This window comes from Sander vitreus, chromosome 7 (genome assembly GCF_031162955.1).
Source record: "Sander vitreus isolate 19-12246 chromosome 7, sanVit1, whole genome shotgun sequence".
NCBI classification, from domain to species: Eukaryota; Metazoa; Chordata; class Actinopteri; order Perciformes; family Percidae; genus Sander; species Sander vitreus.
This window is the reverse complement of record NC_135861.1, coordinates 14,664,803-14,685,967: the sequence shown is the minus strand read 5'-3', so window position 1 is coordinate 14,685,967 and position 21,165 is coordinate 14,664,803. Positions and strand designations below refer to the sequence as shown.

Genomic DNA, 21,165 nt, shown 5'->3' with positions numbered 1-21,165 from the left:
ACGGCCCTGCTAGCTGGTATTTTTAAAAGTTGGAGTAGCTGCTAGACAATATGCACCTGTCACAAGGAATACATGCAATGGAGAGATATCTTTGCAGCCTTATGTCCCACAGGGGATGAAGAGAAGTAAGTAAGCAACGTTAAGTGATGACGTCAGTGACATGTTTGAGCTGTTGCAGAGTTTTGCATCTTAACGTAACAGTATCATCAGTGAGCTCACTGTAAATGCAAACGTCGGCTGGTGCTGACTCGTTAGCTGTTAACTGTAACGTTACAGTTAACATTAAACAGCCCAACGTTAGCTAACTGGTAACGTTAACAAGCTAACAACACTTAACAACAACGTTAATAAACAAAGTCGCTAGCAAGCTTACCAACTTTCTGAGGTCAGGGGCTGGCTCGGCTCTGTGTTTTGCTGGTGTTTGCTACCTTTATGCAACATTAAAAAATTGCAGTAGTATCCCACCACAAGGAGCCATTGTACATCACTCTGACAGTCAATACTTGTGGTGACCGGAGCGGCGTCTAATGTAGGAGTGCGCAAACGCGAATGTTTATGTTGTCAAGGAGATTTAATAAGAACTGCACACACTGCTACAAATAACGTGCAGTCAGTTAACACTCGGTGTAGCGGAGCCTTTACGATTAATTAACCGTGACGTTTTAAAGCGCGGTTAATAGTGAAATCGGTTAACCGCTGCATCTCTAGTCAGTACTACTGAGGACCAATTCACTGTAAATCAATCGGTGCCAGATTTCGGTACCTGAGAGCACGTAAGTGCAAGCTTCTCCGTCCTCTCTGCATGTTTTACAGAGAGCGGGGCTCAGCGCCGACACACGCAGGAGGTGCGGTGCAGATGGAGCAAAGGTTACATTGCCTCTGCAGTTTGTTCAAGTCACAGTGAGACACGGCAATGCCAATAAAGAGGACAGTGTGGTTGCAGTATTCAAAACTTCACGCAGACAGCATTTGCTGCAATATAATGGCAAGATCGCCGTGCAGTTAATGTTACACTTCCGAGACAGACCGGCACCACAGTGTGCCCTGGTGACTGACTGACAGGCACAAGACAAAAGCTTTCATATGCCCTGGTGACAGACTGAGGTTGTAAGGCAAGGCAACTTTATTTCTATAGCACCATACAGGAACCAGGCAATTTAAAGTGCTTTACATAAAACATTAAAGAGCACTTAAAAACGGTATGAAAATAAAACGGATATAAAATAGAATAAGATACAAATACAAGAATAAAAGTTAGAGTAGTGCAGTGTAAGAAATTAATACTTTTTTGATTAATAGGTTGTAGACACGGGTTTGGGTGGAGAGAGGGACGTGGAAGAGGTTAGTTATACAGGAGAGAAGCCATTTGAGTTTGTGGCAAAATCTTTCACAGTGCTTATTTTTCATTTTGTGACTTTCGATTGCATAAAAGACAGTTTGCTAAAAAAAAAAAAATTTAAATGAGCTTGCTAATGCGAATAATAATAATAATAATAATAATAATAATAATAATAGCCTATAGCCTTGCATGTTATGGATTCCCAGTGTATAGAAAATTTACATTTATAATACAGGCATAATGGCCTACTTAAGCGACTGTCTTCTTGTACTTATTTGCTAACTACCACGCTATTTGGCACTCAATTAGTGTGATGAACATCGTTTTATCGTTGAGCATTAGTCAACGACAAGTTCATCCTCATGGTATGACTAGATGGTAGATGATTGGCTGTCATCAGTAGGGATCGACCGATATGGATTTTTTAGTGCCAATGCAGATTTTTTTTCATCAACCTTAGCCGATTACGGATACGGGCTACCGATTTTCTTAAGCCGACATTTGGAGCCAATACTGCTTTTGCTCCCTCAATTTACATCATAAAAATGTAAACACTGCCACACTGGATTTGTTTTCGTAATCTGCTCTGCCATTTCTTTAAAAATAATAAACAAAAAGACAGATCAGTGTCATTTCTGCAATCATCTTACATTCAACCCAAATTATGTGTGCAATGTGCATCATATGGATGGGTGCACTGCATATGGTTAACTGTGCAAGGGTAAAAGGCTTTCATCAACATCTACAACACAGCCTTGATGATGCATTGCTTGCTGACATATTATAAGACAGATATAATCAGGTCATCACAAAATACAAGAATACAATAAACCTGAAAAGTAGCCATTGAAATAAAGTGCTTGATTTGTAATTTAAGACTGCCATGGTGCTAGTGGTGGAGGGGCAGTGCATGGTCTGCACGTGAACTGCAGTGTCTCCAGCAACACAGAGCTGCCTGTGGACGCCTGTCTGTAAATAATGCTGGGAAAACCGGCGAACGCAGCAGCGTAAAAATGCAAATATCGGCCGGCCGATAAAAATCTGTCTATCACTAGTCATCAGCAATATTATGTACTGCTCACTCAAATTACAGCACCCTCTTTCTCCCCTTTTTTTTATAAAGACAATGCCAGAAAAGAGAAGGCATGGAGTTTTACTGTAGGAGTGCCTGGAGTAGAAGGTAGATACTAGCATAATAAACACGTGATCGTTCTGTAAAGTACCAAGTAGAGACAATATAATCTGCGAGTTGGGCAGGCACGACGCTCCGCTTCTGAGATGCTCCCGGTGTGGTATGCCGCGTGACGGAGGACAGAACAAATCCGGATCGCAGCACAGATCGCAGCCAGTGGAAAATCAGGGTTATAATTGTGTTTTGATGGAAGAGCACCTGCATTTACAACTCTTTTTTTGTTTTTTAACGCTCAAAAGCCATATGAGCCAAAAAAACATTTTAATGGATGGAAGAGGTAAAATGAGGACTCTGGAAACACAGCCTGTAAAATCAGGACAAGACAGTGTTCCCCTGCCCTTCCACCCTCTTTGCGTGCACACACACACACACACACACACACACTCACCACAGCCGTGGCATCGGCCACTCCGAAGGCGGCCTTCTGTCTCCGTCCTGTGATGTGGCTGCTGTTCTCCTGTACCTTTTCCAGCAGCTGGCGCACCGGCTTGCAGTAATTGGCCACTTTGCATTCCTTCAGGAACGCTTTCAGCTGCAGGGCCATGGAGGGGGAGTATAAAAAAGGAGGAACCCGTGTTAAAAAAAATCATCCAGTCCGCCCATACAGCACAGCAGAGTAGGGTTTGTGGTTGTTTACCCAGAGGGGAGCCAATTCAGCCCGACAGATTCTGAATCATCTATTCAGAGAGGTTTTAAACTCTGGGACTGATGTTCAGTGTCACAGCATCCTTATTACAGTAGTTTAGACTGAATCAATGTCATTCTGTATCACCTGTGTGTGTGTGTGTGTGTGTGTGTGTGTGTGTGTGTGTGTGTTGTACAACCTTGTAGATATAGGGAGATAAAGACATTCCAGGATCAGTTGAAAGTTTGTGTTACCTGAATGACGGTGGGCAGGGAAAGTTCCGGGAAGCCGATGGAGCTGGTCTGAGTGTGAAAGTATTCCAGTATCAGGTCATACAGCTGGTCAATCAACCCGTCCTAAAATGCAACAGAACAGCAAGATTGACAAGTAATTAGGTAAATAAAATGTATTTTATAGAGCGCTTTTCAGATAAAATCACAAAGTGCTTTACATAAAAACACACAAGATACATATTAAAAACACAATACACTTTATCTGATTTTTCACAGAAACAGCAGACGGTAAGGGTGGAGGGAGAGCATTCCAAAGTCTAGGTGCTACAGACTCAAAAGATCTGGGTGTGTGGAACAGACAGTAAATTTAACATATCAGACCTAAGAGAGCAGGCTGACGAGTATGGGTGAAGTAATTCAGCCACATATGCAGGTGCCTGATTGCGCAATGCTCTGTATGCAGGCTTTTTCCTGCATAGAGGATTCATTTTGGCACCCCCTAAAGAGGTTTTAGCCAGCGACATAGGAAAATCAGCGCCAAAACATTTTTGACTTCCAGCAGTAAACTCCCCTCTCATCCACAGCCGCTATATTTTACACATGCAACTGGTGCTTATAAGTCAACTAAGCTGCACTGTTTTGACTGGACCTGAACCTGACCTTTGTAATGATTCATAATTAAAATGAACAGACACATTTACTTTCATTATCTTTTAGTTTAGTTAGACAACTTGCATTAGGGGTGTAAATGCAGAAAAAAAATGTCATCGGTAAATTTCCAATTATTTAATTTTCTGCATCACGACATTCTTCCAGGGAAAAAAATCACAATGCATCTAAGAATCATTCCCCTATCGGGCTATCGAGATGTTTCGGCTTCGGCAAAAACAAAATAACTCCCTCCCAAACTGACCTCACGTTAGCTGATTTCTGAGTGAATAAATTGAAATTAAATTGCAATTCAGTCGGATTAGCAGGCTAAGTTTAGCCTAGCGGTCATGCAATCCATCACCTGAATACGGTCACCTCAGGCTTATAAACAGAAGGGATTCACAGATTACTCTGCAGATCATGCACTAGGAAATAACATGCCTAGTCAACATGCTAGACGAAGACATACATTGTGTGAATACAAATGAAACATTTTCTAGCCTATGTGGACTAATAAGTATTCAGGTTTGGACAGACCAGTGCGCGTTTAGTCAGGTCGGCTGTGAGTCGACGAGACAGGGGTTCGTGGCAGCTGCCCAGGTGACAGCAGTGAAAACAGCCCTAGCGAGCGGAGTGCAGGGGATAATCCCAGAAGGCTGTGCTGCAATCCTCTTGGCTGCAGGACTGAGCATGGTTACAGAGGGCGTAGAGTTTTAGGGCCCTGACAGGGGCTTTCAGCATTGCCCTCAATCCCCTTATGTACACACGCAGGCTAACACGTAGTGTAAGGGAGCAATGTGAAAATAACATTAACTAAGACTTAAACCACACATCTGATCAGCTGCTGCACCCTCTCAGTGCAAGAAAGATCAGAAGCACAGACAAACAGGAGCACACACCGTGCAGTGTCACACCAAATACAAACTGTATAGAAAATAATCTGCCCTCACAAGTGGTGGATCCTAGTAAAACTTACCTTGTATGCTTTCTCCATTAGGTTGACCTTGCTAAGCTTCAGGATGACTGCAAAGTTGATGGGTTTCTTGCTCATTCGCCCTGGTTTCTTGTTGAAGTCCACCTGTTGGAGGATCTATGAAGGAAAGGCATAAACCGACAATGTTGAACTCTGACCCAACTGCTCAGAAATGCTCAATATTATTAGTTGGTACTATAGTGTAATATATACAACTTCACAGAACAGAACATGAAACCAGAACCCAAAGCAAGTGCAAAACATGTGGGCAAGATGTGATCTGATAACCTTTGTTTTCTTTTGTGCTTATTGTCCTTCATTATGATTGTTTCCTATCATTCTTTTGGTTTGTTACGGTCATCGACCTGTTGTCCCAATTATCCAGTCAAGACACACCCCATACTAGGGCTAAATGATTTTGGGGGGGAATCTAAGTGCGATTTTTTCTGCCAGATATTGCGATTACGCTTTGATTTACGATTTTTTTTTCCTCCAAGTATAGCTAAAGTTCAATATTCACTGTGTAACAGATAAAACATGTCAGGATGAGAACAGAATTGCCAGCAATAATAATAATAAGCATGGAACATTGAACAGTCAAACGTTTATCACAAAAGCTAAAGTTATAATAATAATAATAAAGTTATAATAAAAAAAACAATTCCAATAAAAAAATCTCAGTACTTTCCTGTAAACCGAAATTTCTGATATGCCTCAGTTCAATATCACCATCTACATATTGCACCTTCTACGATCATGTTAATTAAGGTAATAAAAAATAAATAAAAAAAATCCACTGAAACTAGGGACATTTCTGTAAAGGATCTGTGATATGTAACATTATTCCAGCATTTATCTTGTGAAAAAACAGTAAATATATTTATAAAAAGAGGAATAAAAAATGTTACACCAAACGTTCAACTAAATATTCACATTTTATTAAATGGCACCCACTTCACGATTAGCTAACAGCATTCTTTCAAATCCCGATTTCGATTTGAAAACGATCCCCATACCCCATACTGAAGGAATCCATAAAAATAAAATTATTACTTTAGTCTTGCATTGCCAGACCCATCTCCACAGCGCTGCGGAGGAAGGTCTGGCTAGTCCACACAACATTCCAGGATAGGAGAAAAACATGCTCTGGTTTATTAGCATTTCTTTAAACCAATCACAATTAGGGCTGGGTAATATGGACCAAAAATGGTATTTTTTGGCTGACATCTCTGTATTTTTTTAGTAAGTGGGCTAAAGCCACAAGCACTTTTATTAAAATACAAAGACAGGGTTTCCTTTCCTGTTTGTAAATATACAGCTGCATTACATGTAAATGAAAAATTATCAAAAATAAATAGCCTATATTAAATAAAAAGCTGGCCTATCTCTGAGAAAGCTGATTAAAAGAAGCAGAGAGAGCGAGAGCGGACTGAAGTGTATGATAAAAAAACTTTTTTTTTTTGACCATAATGCCGATTGTTACTGTACAGTTCTCAGGTTTATCAGTGAAGTGTCTGAACAACACTGCAGACTGGATTCTCTACTCTCAGAGTGACGGCTGACTCATCATGAACGGCTCCAGCGCGGGTTGAATGCGCTTCGGCGGGTCAGCAGCGTTACAAACATCTTGTGTATTAAATGTCTGTATCGTCACTGCGCTGCATTTTTATAATAACAACAACAATAATAATGCCATGGGTCACAACTCTCGCCCGGGTCCAGCAGGCGCCGTCTCACATGCTGTTACTCATAGCACTGAAGTTAGTTGTATCCAGTAATAGGCTACTGTTCTTCCGTGTTTCTCACCGTTGCGGCCACCACAACAGAACGTTACCAGTGGAAACACTGGTAAAAATACAGGTTTTCCTCTCAGGCTTAACAAAATATACACTTGTGTTAATAAAAATTAAAACTAAAGACAAATGTCAGCAGTATGAACCGGCGCTGCTGCACTAGAGCCTGTGTGTGTGTGTGATATGAGCAGTATTGTCTAATCTCATATCTCATTTGAAAACATATTGATATAAGGCAAGATATCGATATATTGTCCAGCCCTAATCACAATCATGTTGGACGCATGGCCGGACGCAGGTACGGTGCCTTTGCAAAATAGCCTGGGGAAGGAAACTGTTTTGGTGGAACATGTGCAAGTAGGGAGGAGAGCTCTGGAATTAAAATGGCAGTTGAGTGTGTGATGACAAACACTTGTTTGGGCTTGCGAGCTGGCCAAGGAGTAGTAGGCCAACGTTAGGTTTTGAGTGGATGGCGAGGGCGAGACGCCGAAAGGGATGCCAATAAGATTCTGAATGGAAAGTTTACTTTTAAAAAGTTGTTTTTTACAGTTTGACAGCACTTAAAGTAATATAACATCAGCTATATGTTGATAGTTTCCTTCAGTTATGACAGTTATTCTACACAGTTAATTTTACATCTTGCAGTGTTACTGAGATGACCCATTTCCATCTTAGTCTGTGAAAGTACATTCTAGTGTACATGTGGGCTATTTGTCCACAAACTTTAGCTTTCACATCTGCCCACAATGCACAAGTGAATTTCTGTCTTGTATTTGTGTCAAGCTATTTCTGAATCCCCGTATCTTTGTGCATTTGTGTGTGTGTGCGGTCGTTACTGTGCTCAGTGTGCGAAGCTACGCTCCTGGCCGGTGCCGTCTGTACAAACATAGGATGTGGTGGCGGTCTGCGGGGAAGTGGGAAGGCATGGGCCAACCCTGAAGCATGCACATACAAACACACATACGTACACACGCACACACATGCAACGCACAGCCGGTGAAGCAGGAAGCTCCAAATCATACACCCCCCTCGGAGATGCGAGAACACACACAGGCACAGACACACAGGAGGAAGGGGCTGCTTCTGCTGCTCTAATTAAAACAGTAGCAGCCTACCTCAGCCTGCCTTTACCAGTGCTTTTAACAAGGGGAACAGTAAAGGGAAAAAAAACACAGGAAATATTGTGCGTCACAAATAAACACGGTTTGCTGCTCGGGGGTTAGGGGAGGGGGCTCTGAGTGTGTGTACGGGGAAAAAGAGGTGGAGAGTGGGCCATAAGCAGAGGATGTGGTCTGCACAGCGTGTTAGGACCAGAGTGTAAACCACAACCAAGCCCTTTATCGCTTTGGTCAAACTGCTGCGCACACATACACACACAAACACTTACAAACAAACAGGCATGCATTGACCAATCCCAGCGGGTCAACCTAGTTGCTGTTGCCAGCACACCACTCCCCTCCGGCACACCACAACACCACCCCGCAGCATGCATAAACACTTGCACACATACCGCACAATCATGTGCTTAACACCTGACCCAGAGAAAATGTTGTCAGTTGGTGACTTGTGATTTGTCTGATAACAAAGGTGACACACAACACGCACACACCGATGTGTTTCCTCCTGAGCTCCTTCAGTTGTGGCCGTTGAGACCAAAATGCATTTCATACGCCACTGATGTTTTCCACAGCAAACCACCGACGGAACATTTCATCACATCTACCTTTTCATTGTTTCCATTTGTGACAAAGAAAATCAACAGACTGTTGTTTATTCTGCATATTTTTAAATCTAAGGTCCTTCGGTTCAGTTTACTGGTGAGAGAAACAATTTAAACTGCTGGAAACATGACACAAGCTGCATTGAACCCGTCAGATCCACATTTATGCACAGCGACTGCTTGTTATTGGAGATGACTTGAAGTCTTACCTCCAAGAGGAAAGGCATCACCGGTACAAATGTGTTTGTGCTGCTGGACAGCAGGGTGAGGGCTCTGCAACAGTGCATCCTCAGAGGGTAGTATCTTGATGTGGGCACTAGTCTATAAAGAGAGAGAAAAGAGTGGTCAATGTCTCCACCTGCTGTTGGCAAAATGTACAGCAACATGGTAGTTTCACAAATTAAGTGATATAAGGTTATATGGCATATAAAGTTAATTTAATGACACAGCTGAAGTTTATCCGCCACAATTTAAGGAGGTAACATATTAGAGAAGATATTAGACTTTTGGGGATGACACAGTCATCGTTATCGGTTAATTAAAAAAAAAAAAAATCAGGTAACTACATAAAGCTTCATCCAATATTATTATTTTTAAATACGCATAAACTCACACGTTTAGCAATTAAGTTATCAAGAGTAGTAACAGATATGTACTGGAGCAGGGTATTTCAAAGTTGAACAATACACTTAAAAATTATTCCTTTACAAATAAAAACATGATTACTCCGTTTTTATATTACGTTGAGGCCTTTTTACAGCTTTATGTACTATACTTACCATATTTCTCAATACTGACATATCAGTCAGTGTTTGACATTTTTCACTTCCGCCCTCCATGCCTGAATTTTCAGCACCACTGCAGTTCTCTGTGCATAATCTTGCCTTATTTATCACTTTTTGCCAGCAGTCATTCTGTCACTCAAACAGTATTGTCACAGCAGGAGATCCTTTATTCTCAGTTCTGCTCTGTTCATTTGCTGCTGTGAGTTTTATGTTGATGTGTGAAGCTAAGTGTTGATATTAAGTGGATGTTCAGAACAAAAGAAGCCCAGCGTTAACAAAAGCGCAGGTGTTGTGGACCTTCAGGAAGGCCAGTTTGATTAATAGATCCATGAGTTTAAAGGTTTATCAGACAGCAAAACACTGCACAGATTTTGAAATATATTTTGTCACATAAAAATTCCTGAATTAGTTATGAATAAAAATTGCTTTTCTAATTTTGCAAATGCTGAGATTTTGTTTTGAGCTAAAAAGGAGTGGCTGATTGGAGTAGATGACTGACATAAAATTTGTCTGCAACTATTTTCATAATGAATTGTCATTTTATTTTTTTAAGCAGAAATGCCCAAAATGTGGCCGGGTTTGCCACGGAGCCCGGCCGGGCACAGCCCGAAAAAAGCTACGTGGCGGACATCCCTCCATCCCATGGGCCCACCACCTGTGGGAGGAACCGCTGGGGTCGGGTGCGCTGCCACATGGGTGGCAGTGAAGGTCAGGGGCCTCGACGGACCAGACCCGGGCAGCAGAGGCTGGCTCTGGGGGACGTGGAATGTCACCTCTCTGTGGGGGGAAGGAGCCGGAACTTGTGTGGGAGGTGGAGCGCTACCGGTTAGATCTGGTGGGGCTTACCTCTACGCACAGTCTTGGTTCTGGAACCATACGCCTGGATAGGGGTTGGACTCTTTTCTTCTCCGGAGTTGCCCAGGGTGTGAGGCGCCGGGCGGGTGTGGGGATACTCACAAGCCCCCGGGTGAGCGCCGCTACGTTGGAGTTTAACCCGGTGGACGAGAGGGTCGCCTCCCTACGCCTGCGGGTTGTGGGGGGGGAAACTCTGACTGTTGTTTGTGCATATGCACCGAACAAGAGTTCGGAGTATTCGACCTTCTTGGAGACCTTGAGTGGAGTCCTGCATGGGGCTCCAGTCGGGGACTCCATAGTTCTGCTGGGGGACTTCAACGCGCACGTGGGTAATGATGGAGACACATGGAGAGGCGTGATTGGGAGGAACGGCCTCCCTGATCTAAACCAGAGTGGTTGTTTGTTGTTGGACTTCTGTGCTAGTCATGGATTGTCTATAACGAACACCATGTTCGAACATAGGGATGCTCATAAGTGTACTTGGTACCAGAGCACCCTAGGCCAAAGGTCAATGATCGATTTTATAATCGTTTCATCTGATCTGAGGCCGTATGTTTTGGACACTCGGGTGAAGAGAGGGGCGGAGCTGTCAACCGATCACCATCTGGTGGTGAGTTGGGTCAGGGGGTGGGGGAAGACTCTGGACAGACCTGGTAAGCCCAAACGGGTAGTACGGGTAAATTGGGAACGTCTGGAGGAGGACCCTATCCGACAAACTTTCAACTCACACCTCCGGCGGAGCTTTTCGTGCATCACTGTGGAGGCTGGGGGCATTGAACCCGAGTGGACAATGTTCAAAGTTTCCATTGCTGAAGCTGCGGTGAGGAGCTGTGGTCTTAGGTGCCTCAAGGGGCGGTAACCCACGAACACCGTGGTGGACACCGGTGGTCAGGGAAGCCGTCCGACTGAAGAAGGAGTCTTTCCGGGATATGTTATCCCAGACGACTCCGGAGGCAGTTGCAAGGTACCTAAGGGCCCGAAGGGCTGCAGCCTCTGCCGTGAAAGAGGCAAAGCAGCGTGTGTGGGAGAAGTTTGGAGAAGACATGGAGAAGGACTTTCGGTTGGCACCAAGGTACTTCTGGAAAACCGTTCGCCACCTCAGGAGGGGGAAGCGGGGAACCATCCAAGCTGTGTACAGTAAAGATGGGACGCTGTTGACCTCAACTGAGGAGGTAATAGGGCGGTGGAAGGAGCACTTTGAGGAACTCCTAAATCCGACTAATACGCCCTCTATGGTAGAGGCAGAGCTGGAGGATGAGGGGGGATTGGCATCAATTTCCCTGGTAGAGGTTGCTGAGGTAGTTAAACAACTCCACAGTGGCAAAGCCCCAGGAATTGATGAGATCCGTCCAGAAATGCTTAAAGCTCTGGGTGTGGAGGGGTTGTCTTGGTTGACACGCCTCTTCAACATTGCGTGGAAGTCTGGGATGGTGCCTAAGGAGTGGCAGACCGGGGTGGTGGTTCCCCCTTTTTAAAAAGGGGGGACCAGAGGGTGTGTGCCAATTACAGGGGTATCACACTTCTCAGCCTCCCCGGTAAAGTCTACTCCAAGGTGCTGGAAAGGAGGGTTCGGTCGATAGTCGAATCTCAGGTTGAAGAGGAACAATGCGGATTCCGTCCCTGGTCGTGGAACAACGGACCAGATCTTTACTCTCGCAAGGATCCTGGAGGGAGCCTGGGAGTATGCCCAACCAGTCTACATGTGTTTTGTGGATCTGGAGAAGGCGTATGACCGGGTGCCCCGGGAGATACTGTGGGAGGTGCTGCAGGAGTACGGGGTGAGGGGGTCCCTTCTCAGGGCCATCCAATCTCTTTATGACCAAAGCGAGAGCTGTGTCCGGGTTCTCGGCAGTAAGTCAGACTCGTTTCAGGTGAGAGTTGGCCTCCGCCAGGGCTGCGCTTTGTCACCAATCCTGTTTGTAGTATTTATGGACAGGATATCGAGGCGTAGTCGGGGTGGAGAGGGGTTGCAGTTCGGTGGGCTGGGGATCTCGTCGCTGCTTTTTGCAGATGATGTGGTCCTGATGGCATCATCGGCCTGTGACCTTCAGCACTCACTGGATCGGTTCGCAGCCGAGTGTGAAGCGGCTGGGATGAGGATCAGCACCTCTAAATCGGAGGCCATGGTTCTCAGCAGGAAACCGATGGAGTGCCTTCTCCAGGTAGGGAATGAGTCCTTACCCCCAAGTGAAGGAGTTCAAGTACCTTGGGGTCTTGTTCGCGAGTGAGGGGACAATGGAGCGGGAGATTGGTCGGAGAATCGGCGCAGCGGGTGCGGTATTACATTCAATTTATCGCACCGTTGTGACGAAAAGAGAGCTGAGCCAGAAGGCAAAGCTCTCAATCTACCGGTCAGTTTTTGTTCCTACCCTCACCTATGGTCATGAAGGCTGGGTCATGACCGAAAGAACAAGATCCAGGGTACAAGCGGCCGAAATGGGTTTCCTCAGGAGGGTAGCTGGCGTCTCCCTTAGAGATAGGGTGAGAAGCTCAGTTATCCGTGAGGAGCTCGGAGTAGAGCCGCTGCTCCTTTGCGTCGAAAGGAGCCAGTTGAGGTGGTTCGGGCATCTGGTAAGGATGCCCCCTGGGCGCCTCCCTAGGGAGGTGTTCCAGGCACATCCAGCTGGGAGGAGGCCTCGGGGGAGACCCAGGACTAGGTGGAGGGATTATATCTCTAACCTGGCCTGGGAACGCCTCGGGATCCCCCAGTCGGAGCTGGTTAATGCGGCCCGGGAAAGGAAAGTTTGGGGTCCCCTGCTGGAGCTGCTACCCCCGCGACCCAACCCCGGATAAGCAGATGAAGATGGATGGATGGATGGATGGATGGGCCCAAAATGTGATTGTTCCAGCTTTTCAATTGTGAAGATTTACTATCCTTGTCTTACGTAATAGTGAACCAAATATCTTTTGATTACTTGATTAGAAAATAAGTAAAGATTCATCGATAATGAAAATAATATTGTTTTTTAAAAACGTAAAGTCAACAGAAATCAAAAGCTATAAATGCATTGCAAACCAACAAACATCTACAGTGGGGAGAACAAGTATTTGATACACTCCAGATTTTGCAGGTTTTCCTACTTACAAAGCATGTAGAGGTCTGTAATTTTTATCATAGGTACACTTCAACTGTGAGAGACGGAATTTAAAATCCAGAAAATCACATTGTATGATTTTTAAACAATTAATTTGGATTTTATTGCATGACATAAGTATTTGATCACCTACCAACCAGTAAGAATTCCAGCTCTCACAGACCTGTTAGTTTTTCTTTAAGAAGCCCTCCTGTTCTACACTCATTACCTGTATTACCTGCACCTGTTTGAACTTATCTGTATAAAAGACACCTGTCCACACACTCAAACAAACAGACTCCAACCTCTCTGCAATGGCCAAGACCAGAGAGCTGTGTAAGGACATCAGGGATAAAATTGTAGACCTGCACAAGGCTGGGATGGGCTACAGGACAACAGGCAAGCAGCTTGGTGAGAAGGCAACAACTGTTGGCGCAATTATTAGAAAATGGAAGAAGTTCAAGTTGACGGTCAATCTCCCTCGGTCTGGGGCTCCATGCAAGATCTCACCTCGTGGGGCATCAATGATCATGAGGAAGGTGAGGGATCAGCCCAGAACTACACGGCAGGACCTGGTCAATGACCTGAAGAGAGCTGGGACCACAGTCTCAAAGAAAACCATTAGTAACACACTACGCCGTCATGGATTAAAATCCTGCAGCGCACGCAAGGTCCCCCTGCTCAAGCCAGCACATGTCCAGGCCCGTCTGAAGTTTGCCAATGACCACCTGGATGATCCAGAGGAGGAATGGGAGAAGGTCATGTGGTCTGATGAGACAAAAATAGAGCTTTTTGGTCTAAAAACTCCACTCGCCGTGTTTGGAGGAAGAAGAAGGATGAGTACAACCCCAAGAACACCATCCCAACCGTGAAGCATGGAGGTGGAAACATCATTCTTTGGGGATGCTTTTCTGCAAAGGGGACAGGACGACTGCACCATATTGAGGGGAGGATGGATGGGGCCATGTATCGCGAGATCTTGGCCAACAACCTCCTTCCCTCAGTAAGAGCATTGAAGATGGGTCGTGGCTGGGTCTTCCAGCATGACAACGACCCAAAACACACAGCCAGGGAAACTAAGGAGTGGTTCCGTAAGAAGCATCTCAAGGTCCTGGAGTGGCCTAGTCAGTCTCCAGACCTGAACCCAATAGAAAATCTTTGGAGGGAGCTAAAAGTCCGTATTGCCCAGCGACAGCCCCGAAACCTGAAGGATCTGGATAAGGTCTGTATGGAGGAGTGGGCCAAAATCCCTGCTGCAGTGTGTGCAATACTGGTCAAGAAATACAGGAAACGTATGATCTCTGTAATTGCAAAAAAAATGTTTCTGTACCAATTATTAATTTCTGCTTTTCTGATGTATCAAAAACTTATGTCAAGCAATAAAATGCTAATTAATTACTTAAAAATCATACCGTCACTCACAGTTGAAGAGTACCTATGATAAAAATTACAAATGTCTACATCAGCCAACGTCAACTGGCGGCCCGCGGGCCACCTTCCGGCCCGCCAAAGCGTTTAGTCTGGCCCGCAGAATAATCATGAATTCAGAAAATGTGAAGAGGAAAAAATGCGTTCTGTTATTTAGCATTTCAAGCATTTACAGCAGGTAACATTATACAGGTAGAGCACAAACCCAGTCCCTGTATTTGCATCTCTATTCACATGCCGGGATTCTGTACAGCGATGCCTGCGCTCCACACACACAGCTGAGCCGAGATGTGTGTGCGTTAAAACACGCAGTACCTGACTGGGAATGATAGAGAGGATTACCAATGGCCGCTGGGGCAGATCAACTCACGTTAGTCTCGTTACTGTAAGTAGGCTACAATAAAACCTTTGTGAGTCAATACTTATCAATGCACTCACCTGTATAGACAGGCATAAACATGTAGAAAGCGATATTTCAATCTGCTCTGTCTGCTCAGTCCACTCTTGTTCAAACAAGAATAGGCGTATTAGGTATAAATTCATTTTATTTTCTTTATTTGTAAGTCCGGCCCCCGGAGTGTCTGCTTAGAAACATTCTGGCCCTTGGAAAAATGTAGTTGATGACCCCTACTCTACATGCTTTGTAAGTGGGAAAACCTGCAAAATCGGCAGTGTATCAAATACTTGTTCTCCCCACTGTATATAAACAATGGCTCTGAAATTATTAGGGCTGGACCTGAATGTCTGGATATTCGTTCATTGGGTATTCGGTTTTCAATTGTGGGATTTGGATATCCGTTGTTGGGTTGAATTTTTTTTAATACTGTATACTGTAATCTCTTTAAATAAACAAATTTAAAAAAAGAAATAAAAAACAGACACACGTTGCACCACAGTGTTTCCATTGCAGCTAAATGTGAAAGTCTTTACTAGTTTCTCTCCTATCAAGGACAAGGCTTTGCGGACACACGGTGCGGAGCAGAAAGAACGGTGCAGTGATGACTCGGCAGTCCGGCAACAATATTAGCTGCTCCGTTTCAACAATGTTAAGGTTAAAAAAAACGTGCATGCGGGCTGTAATTCAACCGTGTTTTTTTGCTTGGATTAGGCTATGAGCAGAGGAAAAGTCTGCTAGCCGTTAGGCTAATTTACTGCCAAATTTTTGCTGAAAAACTGCAGCGCTTTGCCGCCATCTATAATGGATTATTTACTCAAGAGTAATAAAAGTACCTTTAAATAATAAAAATGCATATAAATATACTCACTTCATAGTGCCAATTATAACTTGGCAGAGTGGATAGATGAGAGGCTGGAGTACATCACTAGGGTGCAGGGAGCTGAGAACCCGACACCAGAGATACAGACAGTGGATATACTGCCAGTTATACACCGACTGGTACGTTTCCTACAGAACAAACAAAAGGACCGTCAGTGTCACATTATTGGTGCTTAAAAAGGCTGTGAACCTCCACAAGAACTGAACTCTGAGTGTTCATTCAATGATGTGCTCTTTTTTGCAATGTGCTGGAGAATAACAAGCAAAAAAAAAAAAAATCAAAAAAATCAGGCTGGCATGCTGAACATGAATATACCAGAAAGAAGCTTTGTGCTGCTTTTATTTGTAGTGACCAAGTCAATACATTATATGTTAAAATCAATTTTAAATTTTAAGAATGATATGGCAATAATCCTCAAATCACTCATCATAAAATGACAAAACATGTTTCCCTGTCATTTAGGAGAGCATTTCAAATATGTCTTTGTATGTCTAAGTATGTCTCTTTAAAGCTTTTACAAAAGCAGACCATCTCCCTGAGCATATATGCCACTTTTCCACTGCATGGTACGGCTTGACTCAACTTTTTTGGGTTCCCATTATCAAAAGTTGTGGATGGTACCTGGTTCGCTTTTTGGTGCCACCTCGGTCGAGGTTCCAAGCGAGCTGAGCAGATACTACAAGGTGGAGCTAAAACACTGCAGTGTTTCCCATACATTGATTTATTTATAGTGGTAGGCCACAGTATCAACGTTGCCCGCCACAAAACGTATGAAAAAAAAAAAAAAAAAAAAAAAATGACACTGAAAAAAGAGTGACATGAAAAAAGAAGAAAAAAAAATCAGTGAAAACATCACAATACTAAAAATATATATATATTTTTTTTTTTTACGATTATTTTTTTTGGGGGCTATTCCCTTTATCCGAAAGTGGACAGACATAAAAGGGGGAGAGAGACGGGGGACGACACGCAGCAAAGGGCAGCAGGTCGGATTCGAACCATGCGCCGCTGCAGGACCCAGCCAACATGGGGCGAACGCTCCCACTGGCCGAGCCAGGGGTCGCCCCTAAAAATATGATTTTTTTCATAACTTCAACTTTTAGAATTAAAAAAGTGAGAAAAGTCTATCAGAGCTGTTCCATACAGTGGAAACACGGCAATACACACAGTCGAAAACCAACCTTTTTCTTCATAGTCATGGCATTCCTGAGGTGGATGGCCAGCTGTCGGATGTAGATGAAGGCGTGCTGGTAAGTAGCCTGTGTATCCAGGGAGTACATCTCTGTCAGAGTTCGCTGCATGAAGTTGATCATGGGCAGCACATTAGGAGATGTGAACTTACAGTTCTGTACGTAGGAAATGTACATTTGCTGCAATGAGAAAGACAAACATTAGCAGGACGGATTAAAATACCAACTGGTTATACAAGCTAGGTGTGGTTTTCAGCATATAGAATGAACATCAGATTAAAAATAAATGTAGCTCCTTTTTGTCTTTTAAGAAACTATTCTCAGCAAATCCTAGTCCACATTACATCCAGGTTTGCTGTGTACCCTTCTATTCCTGTATTACTCTGCATTTAGCTCACCTTGAGAATAGGGTTAAGATATGTTTCCTGCTTGTGTCTGCAGATTTTGTTGAGTGCCAGGAAGGCGAGAACCCGACTAGTCTCCTCCCCTGTGCTCCACTGCTTCATCAGTTGCTGCACGCAAAGACATGAGATTGCTTATAAGCACAACAAAATTAAAACTATTTTGCAGGGTTCAATTAAGGATGCCATTCCATGCCATCCTATGGTAACTTACGCCTTACCTTAACCAGGTGACGACACTGTTTGGGTAGACAAAGGTAATAAGGTGCGAGCTGGTTGGCGTGCCGCAGGACAGCGCTGATGACTGTAGACTCTGTCAGACAGGATAACAGCTACAGGAAGAGAGTGAGACAACAGAGGTTAATACAGGAGTGTTTTTTTTAGGATGCAGGACAAGAAAAAGAAAATATGGCATGTAGAGCTCTGTTATAAAATATTTTTCTGTGTCAAAGAAAAAACACGTTTCTCTGTACTTTATCTACTGTATCTCATTCTGTCAACCTCACCAGAATACAAGAGGCAGAACTCAAAAGGAGAAAAGAGCACAGACACAGAGGAGGGACACTTAAAGCGAACAGCAAAACAAACCTGAACTACTCCACTGAGATACATCTTGACGTCGATCTGATTCTTCTGCCACTTTGGACTAGACGATGGGAGCACTAGCCTGAGAACAAAACAGAGGAAACAAGAGTGAGGAGGAGTGAACCATCTTTCCACAGTATACATTAAGACTATAAACAGGAGGTGATTTCAGAAGATGTGACATCCACTTCATACTTTTTCTGGTCTTTATCTGGCTTCAGGTTGAGCATCCTCTGCAGGGCCACATAAATATCTCTGATACAGAACAGGACCAAGGCGTTGAACACTGCAGACAGTACAGGCAAAGAGATATTTATGCATATTTGTGGAATGTAAAATGTTGAATTGTATTATTCAGTACAAGTCTCTCCACTCAATACATTCAGATTAATCAAATATTTCACATTGTATTTTGTTAAAAATCTATGAAACAGTGCAGTGTCGAGGTTGTAGGTTAAAAACTATTTACTATTTTTGCCACCATATCTGGTCATTTTTGTTATGACTGTAAACCACTGCTGTTTTGTATTATATTCACTGCTAAGGTATGTTTCTATTATGCTTTTATAAAAGTGAATGGTACAGTAAACATAAGTAGTGCCTATACTTTATTATTATTAATAATATGCAAGCACTTTATTTAATGAAAATAAATAAAATGAAACTGTGACACCATCCCCACAATGTCAATTTCAAACTGCATCGCAATAAAAACAATAATATTTAAGGGATACGTTTTAGAAAAATCACAGCTATGAACTACATTTTAACAGCAACATAAACAGCATTTCAGTCGGCTAAACGCTGAATATAAAGACATACAACATTAAACTAGGGCTGGGCGTCAAACCTCAATTTTTGGTATTTGCTCTTGTATAGTTCATTTATTTTTAACTTCTACTCTTACAAGTTGTATATACCTCTTATTTTGTTTATATGCACTTCTCTCGTTATCTATAATACTTATTTCTGTCTTTGCGCTGCTGCAACACCTGAATTTCCACTGTGGGGATCAATAAAGGTTTATCCTATCGGAATGACCAAATTGTGTCTATTGCACCGTGATTGATATCTGGCCAGTACCAAAAGCTGGCATCAAATATCTGGTCAGATTTATTTATTTGTTTCAAAAGGTTTCCTAAATTAAATAAAAAAATATTGCCAAGTCTTGACTGCATTAATTTCAACCGAAATGCTACAGTTAGAATAGAAATATCAAGCATGCTATTTTACCTGAACTGTCAGCCACTTTGTATCGACACTGAGCCCCTCCTTCGCCCTTGGTTGTTGCCACAGCAGCCTTAAAGGCCTGGGTGACTTCTCTGAAGAGACGAGGTGTTGGTTCTTTCTTCATAGCAGCTTTCCAGTCTTCAATCATTTTGTCTGTGACTTTGATAGTCTCCACTGCCTTCTTGGATTTCTTTGAAGCTTTCTGACCCATGTCATCATCTTCATCATCATCACCACCAGAGCCAGCCTCCTACATGCAAAACACCACAGTATGAAGATCTTTGTTTTCACAAGAGAACTCATCATGAACTCACACACCAGCAGCCAGTCTACCTCCAGTGCGGATGGCAATCTGTGATACTTTTTCTCATCCTCATCCTCAGAGGTGTCTGTGTCGTCAAAGTTTAGGAGCGTTTGGTCATTTGCTTGCAGAAACTTGTAGAACTCTGGATCTTTGTTCTTTAACCTGGACAGCTGCTCCTTGTGCTCAGTGGCCTTACCTTTCTTCCCATCATCTCTATGGAGAAAAAAAAGCCACACAACAACAATAATATTACCACCACAACAATAATACAGTATGTGTTTATTAACTCATAGCAAAGGACTCACATTGTAAAGGCTGCAGATTTCAGATCTTTCTTCTTGTTCTTTTTTTGGAGTCCATTCTGTTTTTGAACCTCTTCATCAGAGTCACCTTCACCTGCAGAGTCAAAACCTGACAGCAGGAACTCATCCACACTGAGGTCTTCTAATTTCCTACAAAAAAAGACAAGACAACAGTTGAAATAAGTTGGCCAACATGTAAGGGGGGGGATTTGATAACGTTGTTACATGGTCTACCGCAGTGGTTCCCAACCTTTTTGGTCCAAGGTACTACCACAGCCCTGTCAGATGATCTTACATCCCCCTTATAAATTCACAATGTACGTTCTCAATGTATAACACTATTCATTATATAAAAGTGGATATTGCTAATTATTTTAAACAACTAACCTGTCAATGTTAAGGTTGGTTTAGTCAGCAATTGAACTACTGCTAGTTGGGAGTGAAGCTTAATGTTTCAACCGTTTATCCATTACTTTTAGCTAACTAGCTATTTCAACTGTAGTCATTACTTTTAGCTATGTATTACTACCATTTATGTAGCTACCTGTTTAAAATCCTGTTTTCATGTGTTACAGCTGATATATTCTTTTAATCAAATCATAATTTATATTTGTTCAAATTAGTTGAGCTAGTCCACACTCTTTTCACGTACCCCCTGGCACTAGCATACCTGTAAGTAACGTTACAAGTCCCCGTGGTTAGGAATCACTGGTCTACAGTTTTCAGCGTCAATTCAAACGATTTGTTGTTTAGCTGCCAGCTTGTCAGTTAACTAGCCAGTTCTCCATTCATATTCGTAAATAGTCTATTTTTAACAAAGAGAGAGGATTAAACATGTTGCTGGCGTTTTATTGAAGCTAACTGTTCCCTAGAACCCACTAACATTAAGCTAGCGTCAACAGCATGAATAGCTAAAGACACTTTCGCAAACATTGTTAGCTAAAACGAGTCCTTGAAACCCCACAAATATACCGACTGGATAGACAACACTTTAACTTTTAAAACAAAGTGAATTTGCCAATAAAACAATAAATATAAAGCACATAGTATAAAGAAAGAATGCACATGCCTTTTCTGTTTCGCTGCCATGCTGGATCCAAAACGTGACGGCCGCAAACCTCAATACCCACAATCCCCTGGTGCAAAACCAAAGGGTTGGTGTTACGTTTCACGGGTGCTAAACCGTAAACTAGTTTACAAATGTAATA

The 21,165-nt window shown here is 43.1% G+C and overlaps 1 protein-coding gene across 1 annotated transcript in view; it reads right to left on the bottom strand.

The window, feature by feature from the left end:
* The window catches only part of noc2l (NOC2-like nucleolar associated transcriptional repressor), a 31,568-nt gene extending 10,435 nt beyond the window's left edge, over window positions 1-21,133 (bottom strand). Inside the window, exons 1-14 of the mRNA XM_078254799.1 lie at window positions 21,027-21,133; window positions 19,961-20,107; window positions 19,685-19,868; window positions 19,355-19,601; window positions 18,317-18,407; window positions 18,125-18,203; window positions 17,758-17,868; window positions 17,534-17,647; window positions 17,127-17,315; window positions 15,934-16,073; window positions 8,736-8,847; window positions 5,017-5,130; window positions 3,411-3,512; window positions 2,920-3,063 (exon numbers count right to left, since the gene is read on the bottom strand). Of these exons, the coding sequence (XP_078110925.1) occupies window positions 2,920-3,063; window positions 3,411-3,512; window positions 5,017-5,130; window positions 8,736-8,847; window positions 15,934-16,073; window positions 17,127-17,315; window positions 17,534-17,647; window positions 17,758-17,868; window positions 18,125-18,203; window positions 18,317-18,407; window positions 19,355-19,601; window positions 19,685-19,868; window positions 19,961-20,107; window positions 21,027-21,046 (1,794 nt within the window). The 5' untranslated portion in view covers window positions 21,047-21,133. The remainder of the gene's footprint in view (window positions 1-2,919; window positions 3,064-3,410; window positions 3,513-5,016; window positions 5,131-8,735; window positions 8,848-15,933; window positions 16,074-17,126; window positions 17,316-17,533; window positions 17,648-17,757; window positions 17,869-18,124; window positions 18,204-18,316; window positions 18,408-19,354; window positions 19,602-19,684; window positions 19,869-19,960; window positions 20,108-21,026) is intronic.
* Window positions 21,134-21,165: the final 32 nt, after the last annotated feature.